General features: G+C 38.5%; 1 protein-coding gene across 6 annotated transcripts in view; it reads left to right on the forward strand.

The window, feature by feature from the left end:
- Positions 1-8,425, forward strand: part of GEN1 (GEN1 Holliday junction 5' flap endonuclease) — a 13,736-nt gene continuing 5,311 nt past the window's right edge. The window contains exons 1-6 of one of the 6 annotated variants that reach the window (XM_019613294.1): positions 1-48; positions 264-895; positions 1,801-2,007; positions 4,543-4,729; positions 5,620-5,796; positions 6,734-6,844. In XM_019613294.1, coding sequence (XP_019468839.1) covers positions 1,847-2,007; positions 4,543-4,729; positions 5,620-5,796; positions 6,734-6,844 — 636 coding nt within the window. In that variant the 5' untranslated portion in view covers positions 1-48; positions 264-895; positions 1,801-1,846. Of the gene's footprint in view, positions 49-263; positions 896-1,800; positions 2,008-2,541; positions 2,635-2,878; positions 2,990-4,542; positions 4,730-5,619; positions 5,797-6,733; positions 6,845-8,425 lie in introns of those variants that run through there. The other 5 variants (XM_019613295.1, XM_019613293.1, XM_019613296.1 and 2 more) reach the window with 5 other exon arrangements.

Raw genomic sequence — 8,425 nt, forward strand, 5'->3', positions numbered from 1 at the left:
GTTTCCGTGCGCCGCCATTTTCGGGAGGGCGGAGCGGGAAAGTGCGGGGTGAGCATCTGCGGTGTAGGGGTGGTGGTCGTCCTCGGATACGGGAGTTCCGGACCTCTGTGTCTGTCTGGGGCTGCGATCGGATCGAGGCGGGAGTTTCAAGTGCTTAAATTGGAGGGAGGGCTTCTTCGTGGGCACAGCTGTAGGGCGGGAGGACAGACTGCTGAAAGCCTCAGCTGTGCTCCATTGAAAAGGTTTTTGTGTGTGTGTTTTAGTTTATGTTTCCTGCTAGCGATCTTACGATACTGTGCTTATCGCCGGTGATTCGTCTGTATGTAGAAAGGAAACCAGGCTCAGCCTCCGTCTTTGGAAGCCTCCATCTCTTTGAGACTGAAGGATGCCTCTTTTTGTCATTCCATTGAATCCCCGCGTGTCTTTGGAGAAGGTTTGTGTGCCTCTCTTGGTTTCCCCTGGTGCTTCCAAGAAACGGATCGCTCTGTGCTTTCAAGAAGTAACGCCGCTGTTTGTATGTTTTATTCCTAATTTTAACTCATTTTATATCCTTGAGGTGTAACAGCAGCAACGTCTACATAGTTTTACTGTGTTATGCCTTGAGTGCATAAAACTAAAACCGGGTTTTGTGTCTGAAGAAGAGGATTACTGAAATGCAATTTGTGTTGATGGTAACGCTTTCTTTCAGGATATGATAAGAAAAAAAAAGCCTAGAATGCCTGCTAGTAGTAGAAATGATACATTCCTGAATGGCTGCCTTGTGTTAAAACAGTACAAAACAGCTTGCAAAGACAGCCTTGTTGTGCCAGGTGTTGGATGAGGGAGCTTCTTGAGTTTGATGTGGCCCTGCTCACAAGAAGCAACAAGATGGAATATCCTCGTGTGTCTTAAGCAGGTCAGAGTTCCTCAAGTCAATTTCAAAAGAGGGAAGTGTATTCTTTGTGTGTGTACAGTTTCAAATTTAGGACATAAGAAATAAAAGAATACTTGAGATCTTATTTCTGTCTTCTGATATTGAGGGAATTGAGAGAAACTTAAATAACATGAGGCAAACTTGGTGTGATAAGGCAATGCAGGAATAGATGAGTACTGTGAGGGTCTTCCCTCCCTTTTACAAGTCAGAGGCTTCATATAGAAGCAGCAAGATATGAAAACCAAAACTATCCAAGGAAAGTGAAGAAAAGGAAATCCAGTCATGCAGTGGTATGGATGACAGCTGCATAAATAAGTAAGAGACAAAGAAATATACTGCCTAGTGGGTGTATGTTATCTGCTGGTGTTTCTTAGAGGTATTTTAGTGCCAGTCATACAATAAAAAATTAAAAGTAGTAAGAAGAGAGATGTTAACATGTTCTTGGAGTTATGCTGTTATAACTTCAGAAATGGTTTTTTGAAGGAACAACTTGAGGTTGTCTGTGTTGTCTCCTTGCAGGTGGATTCTACAGCTTCACATAAGGAAGTAATTTCCTCAGAGAATGTGGATATTGTTTTCTTTGTTTTTAAATAAGTCGTGGAATTTAGTTATGTATGGGATGCTTTAGAAGTAATTTATGGGTTGGTTTATTTGTTTCAGTTGAATTTATATTGTGTTATGTGTTGTTTTTAGATTCAGACTGTTAGAAATGAAAATATGTAATGCAAAGAAGGTACCAAGTAATAAACCATCTGTAGAGTGCTTAGAAGTCTTGTGTGTTCTTTGCTCCTAAAAGCAAAACTGATAATGTCTGGGTATTTGTTTTCTGGTCTTAGCGTTCATAGTATGTCATGTTTCATTTTATGAAAATATTTTATTTTCCTTAGTCTTTACAGCTAAAACCTTCCTGCTGACAACGAAGAAGGTAGAACAATGGGAGTGACTAATCTGTGGCAAATCCTGGAGCCTGTGAGGCAGCCTGTAAGCTTGAGTAGTCTCAAAGGAAAGACGCTTGCTGTTGATTTAAGTCTGTGGGTTTGTGAAGCACAGACTGTTAAAAAGATGATCGGAGTAGTTACCAAGCCCCATCTGAGGTATGGTATCCATATAGATAACTAACAAAATGTTCAGGAACTGTATGATTTAGTTATAGTTCTTCTGAACTTGTGACTCCTTGCTCCAATATTCAAATTACTGTGTTGCTTTGATTCTGCTATTAAACCTGTGCTGTGTACATAGAGGGTTTGAAATGAAGGCACAGTCATACTGGTTTAATTCAACTTAATGCTTGGCTGCAAACAGGAGAATTGGTTGAACCAGGTGTGCCATTATTGAGGCCTCATCAATGGGTGAGCGGTGTGCAGGCAAAGCCGTACTAGTCTTACTGTGATACCGTGCTGCATCATGTATCAAGCTGCAAGAATAAAAGTCAGCATACTCACTGCCATGTATTCCTGAGGCTGTATTGGAAGTTGGTAGGGAAATTTAAGCCGTTTTTGACTGCTATTTGGAGGCTGGTAGAGTCATAATGTACCTGGAGTTATGCATACTTCAGCCTGATTTTGCGTATGAATTGGAATTCTAGTTAGATCTGACATTGAAGTAAATGTGTTTAAATCATTCTTCAGGCTAAAAGCAACACTGAAGTATGCCTTCAATTCATACGAGCAAGTATAAGCAACCATAACCTGAGAGCGCTGTTTACTGCAATGATGCTGACAGTAGGTATTGTGAAACTACATGTAGACTTTTAAAAATGAGCAGCTACTGGTTAGCACAAGAATATTGACCTAATAGCTGCTGTTATATATTTCTGTGGCATCTGTTGAGTTTATTTGATATGAAAATTAGCGTCTTCTTAGAATCACTTCTTAACATTTTATTACTAAGACTGCTTACTAAGACTGGATCATTAACTAGAGAATGAAGCTTAACATGAATTCTTCACTTCTCTGTGATATAAAGTCTTACATGCGGTGGAATGGAAACATCAGCCCAGATACCTTGCACAATCTTTCAAAAGTGAGATGAAGGGATGGACGGATTTCTACCAAAAAATAAAAGATAATATTTCAGGTAGATGGAGATTAACTTAATTTGCTAAGCATTCTGGAGAAACTACTATTTAATTGGATTTATATATATATGTTATAAAAATAGAACTTGCCTCAAGAGATTAGCTTATTCTCTTTTACCAGTAACAAATATACAGAGTTAAATCTAAAGTAATGGTCTTTCCATGTCAATTGAAGCATTGTAAATGTTTGCTTGCTCTTCTTTGAAATATTAATTCAGGAATTATAGGGAAAGACATATACTGTGTGATTACTCTGATACTGCTATTGTGTACCAGGTAATTATTGCTGTCTTGCACATCACTGGTGGGAAGAATTTTTGTATTTCCATGTGAAATAAATTGGCGTAATAATGGTATCCATGAATCTGTGTAACAGCAGTATTCCTTTACATCAGATACACCAGCATTGATAGACTTGGGCTTAATGGTACAAAACAATCAATGCAGATGTATTTGGAAGCAGACTTTGAATAGTGCATTTTATGTGGCCTTTTAAATTTTCTTATGTTCTTAGAACATAAAGACAAAGAGTATTTTTAGGAGTATTTGCTTGGAAATCTTGTAATGCTGTTACAAGTTGGTAGTGAAACAATCTCAAGTAAAGACAAGAAAATATAAAATTTTTTTAGCCTGGGGATGAGGAAATCATGGGAGAAGAAGAGCAAGCCAAGACTGAGCTAGATTCTCAGACACAAGAATCTAATGAAGTTTAACAAGGTCAAGGTGTTGCTCTTGGGTCGAGGCAGTCCCAGATAAGAGTAGAGACTGGGTAGAACTCACTGAGAGCAACCCTGCAGGAAGGACTTGGAGGTCATGATGGACAAAAAACTGAGTGTGAGCCAGCTGTTTGCTTGTGCAGCACAGAAGACCAACAGTATCCTGGGCTCCATTAACACAGGTGGCCAGCAGAAACAGGGAGGTCTCCCTTTACTCTGCCCTCGTGAGGCCCCGTCTGGAGTGTTGCATCCAGGCCTGGGGCCCCCAGTACAGAAAGGATATGGAGCTGTTGGAGAGAGTCCAGAGGAGGGCCATGAAGATGATCAAAAGGCTGGAGCACCTCTCCTATGAAGAAAGGTTGAGGGAACTGGGCTTGTGCAGCTTGGAGAAGAGAAGGCTCTGGGAAGATTTCATTGTGGCCTTCCAATACTCAAAGGGAGCTTACAAGCAGGGGGGAACTGACTTTTTACATGATCTTATTGTGATAGGATAAGGGGAAATGGTTTTTTGAACTAAAAGAGGGGAGATTTAGGTTGGATGTTAGGAAGAAATTTTTTACTCAGAGGATAGCGAGGTGCTGGAATAGGTTGCCTAGAGATGTTCTGAATGCTCCGTCTCTGAAGGCTTTGGTTGGTTGGGATCCTGGGCAGCCTGATCTAAAGGTTGGAAACTCTGCCCACAGCAAGGGGTTAGAACTAGGTGATATTTAAGGTCCCTTCCAACCTAAGCTATTGTATCATTCTGTGACTGTTCCTGGAGTAGACTGAGGGTTGTAAGGAAATCTGATTTCTTTGGATTTCTTTCCTTAATTCTGGAACACCTTACTTTATTGCAGAAACCTGTTTTTTCGGTATTCTTTTTTCACATCAATGGGGATTAAATTGGTGTTTGTCATGGAAGGCGAGGCCCCCAAGCTGAAGGCAGACACCATGAGTAAGAGAAATGAGATGCGATACGGAGCCTCCAACAAACATGGGGCTGCAAGAACAGGGAGATCTCTTTTTAAATCTATTTTGAAAGAGGTGAGTAACTGGGGAGTATCTCTCAATACTTTTTTAATGTGATAGAAACCTTTAACAGTTTGAAGACAACTCAAGAGTATAAGTAGTTTTCTGCAGAACAAATTTCAACAGTATTTGGAATTAGAGGGAGCACACCTCTTGCAATTGTGCTTTCCAACATGAGTTGATTGTTGCAGTAGGGTGGCAGTATCAGAACAGTTCTCTTGTTTGATGCATTCTCTGTGTTTTATGCTGCAGTGAGCCACAAATGTAACTGAGTGCTTATTACAGAAATGCAGCTTCCTTGTTATTTGGTGTATTGTTGGAAATCTGCTGCATTAGCTGAGAAGCTTTGGCTGCAAAGAACTTCTGTTCATTAATTTTTATTTTAATTGATTATCGCAGGTGTTTTGCCATTCTTATGTAATCAGAGTTTTGTGAAATAAAATATGTAGACTTTCATGGTAGCTGAATGTATTCATGTTCTGTTCTCAAACTTGTAGAAAGTATGTGTTTGTATATCTTTCAGTATGTCCTCAATTGTGGTCCAGTATTAGTTAGACCAACAGTACTGTACTTTTGTGCTTGATATTTTGGGGCAGTCTGACATTTTGTTGAAGGACACTTATCTAGGACTGGCACAGACTGCTGAGTAGTCAGATTTTGTGAAGGAGTAACTGTTAATCATGTTGTGTAATTAATATATAATGTATTAATCTGTAATTAATGGTCTTAGTTGAATATTTCTTTTGACTGTTACAATAAGATGCTTTTGTAAAGCAATTGTTGTATTGATATAATGTTTTATATATACTCTTTCAGAGTGGACTTATAAACTGAGAAAATACATGCTAATAACTGGATATAATCTAACATTCAATGTGTATTTCCTTTTGGGTTCTTTTATTTAGTGCCTCCAGCTGCTGGAGTGTTTAGGTGTCCCATGGGTTCAAGCAGCTGGGGAAGCAGAAGCAATGTGTGCTTACCTGAATGCAAAAGGCCATGTTGATGGGTGCATTACCAATGATGGAGATGTTTTCTTATATGGAGCTCAAACAGTTTATAGGAACTTTGCTATGAACTCTAAGGTAACCTACATCAGTAGGATCAGAAGGAGATCTTGCCGGCTCTTTAGGGTCATCCCAAAAATGTAAATGGAAATTAAAAGGAGGCCCTTGAAACAATTGCTTGGATATCATGCTTATTTACTAGTTTGTGTTGATTATAACTATTCTTTAAGATAGGAACATTTTGTCCATGTAGTGGGTTTAAGAATAAAACAACTGAAAATCACTTGCAGTACTGTCACCTCTGTTTGTGGTGTTCCATGGTGTGTAATAAAGATAAGTTACTTTTTTTTTTTTTTTTCCTTCTATAGTGGAGAATTTTAGTGAAATCATTGCTTCCTATAAATTCCCATTTGGAGCATGTAGGAGTGTAGGAGTGGTCAGCCTCCTGGCTGGTTTGTGTGTGTGTGCATTGTACACGTTTGGTTTATTCATTACAAATATATTTACAGTTAATGCTCCTAGCCTTAAATGTTGAATAGGAGAGAGATTATGCATCTGTATTGCAATTAACAGGTTGTTGTGATCATTCAGTAAAAAACAATTTATGACCTTGAGCTGAAAATATTTATTAAGAGTGCGTTTTTCTAAACCTGGCAGATCCAAATTTTCTTAGTTGACACTTTCTCTGTAAATCAGAGAAAAGATTTAATGTGTTTTGCTTGGTAAATCTACTAAGAAAGTGGAGGAAAAATGAGATTGGGTTGGTATTTCTTTATCTAAAAGGTAGTTTTTAAATAGTTGGTATCCATGCTTACAGCTTGAAATTCTAGAACTGCTGCTATTCTCATGGTGTCCATGTGCTACATTATAAATTTTAGTTGCTGCTTTATAGGATTTTTCCATCAGACCCTTCTATATTTTATAGGGTAGACCTCATTATAGGGTAGAACTGCAGACAAGGCAGTTCCTTCCCTGGTGTCACAGAAATGAAATAAATGATAAATGTCTTTTTCAGGAGCCACATCTTGACTGCTACACAATGTCCTCTATTAAGGAGAAGCTTGGTTGTGACAGAGAGTCTTTGATTGGACTAGCTGTTCTTCTGGGTTGTGATTATCTTCCAAAGGTAAGCAATTACTTACAGCGTATCAAGGAAGACTTCATGCTAACAGAACTGTGTACAATACATGATTGCTGAGATCTAAGGATGCTTAGTAAGTCATAATTTTTTGTGATAGTTTGAAGATAGTTAAAATGGAACATTAATCTTTCTAAATCTGATGTGTTAGTCCAAATTCAGTCTTCATCTCCATTGTGTGAAAGTTGCAGTTTAATGATACTGAGCAAACATGAGAACTGCCCATTAGCACGTATAGTACAACCCTGGCATAGTAGCTGAGGAGAAAAAACACTGTGTCCTTTGGGATAGCTAGTAGTCATCGTTTTGAACTGCAGTTAGTAGTAACACTTGTTCTGGATGGAACTTTAGGCTTTTATTTAGTAATGAATGAATGAAGTTTTCAGTGGGCATTTTTTCTTTTTTCACCTTGAAACCTCTTCTGTTGTTGTTGTTGAGGCTTGAACAGTTTTGGAATGGAAAGGAAATGAGATGAAACTTATTTCTGAACACTCCATCATACGGTGACCACAGGCAATAATTGCTCCATTCTGGTTGTCTAAGTTAACTATTAAATCATGGTGTTTCAATTTAATACATTTGTACTTTTAAGCAACAGGCAAAGTGCATCAATCTAATTCTTTCCTCTTTTTTCTTTAATGGGAGACTTGCTTCTGTTACAGTAATCTGTAAGCACTTCATTATCACAAAAGAAACTGTAATGAAGAGGGGAGAGGCAGAAAATAGTGGCTTATCAGTAGTTTCTGTAATGCCCCTAGTAGCTTTTGGTATGCTGAGTTATTGCATAGTCCTAGAATGGCACAATTATGTAACACCAGGCCAGTCTTGAGTTGCTGCAACCCAGCAAAGCAAATAACGATACAAACTTCTAAGGAAAGCTGAACTACAGGAGTGCATTGGGTGTGGGGATTAGCAGATCAGATAAGTGAGAATACCACTCTATAACTGCACTTGCTTTGTTCATTACGTACAAAAATGCTGCTTTCCTTGCAGAAGCTGAATACCTGATACTCTGCTCAAGTGTCTGGCTGTCGTCCAGTGACTACTTCTAATTGGTTTTGAAAATAGATTCATTTCATGCAGTTGCAATATATTCTATTCGGTCATTATGTCTGAATGAAACTTGTAGCAGTGCTGTAGGAAGGACACTCAATATGGTGTAAAATCCAACTGCACTGATTCTTGGTAAAGTAATGGGCATAAGAATTGAACGAGGAACTGAAAAGCAGCATGTACTTCAGTGAATTTAAGAGTTGCAGTGAAGTCCTGGATTTCTGTCCTTGAGCAGCTCCTGAAAAACAATTGCTGTTTCCATCCATTAAACAGTGGTAGTCTGTTTTCCCATACAGGGCACGTGTACTGCAGATGTAGTAATGTAGTAAATATCAAACAAGGGAAGAGGAGAACTTATTTAAGGCTTGAGTTTTTAATTAACTTTCAAATAATGCTTCTGCATTATTCACTGTAAATCACCTATCAGCTTGAAATCTCAAGTATTAGAGGTTTCCTTGCCATAAAGCTGTTTTTTCTCCTGTGACTGAAAGCTTTTTCCTGTTGTTTTTTTTTTTT

This window comes from Meleagris gallopavo, chromosome 2 (assembly GCF_000146605.3).
Source record: "Meleagris gallopavo isolate NT-WF06-2002-E0010 breed Aviagen turkey brand Nicholas breeding stock chromosome 2, Turkey_5.1, whole genome shotgun sequence".
NCBI lineage: Eukaryota > Metazoa > Chordata > Aves > Galliformes > Phasianidae > Meleagris > Meleagris gallopavo.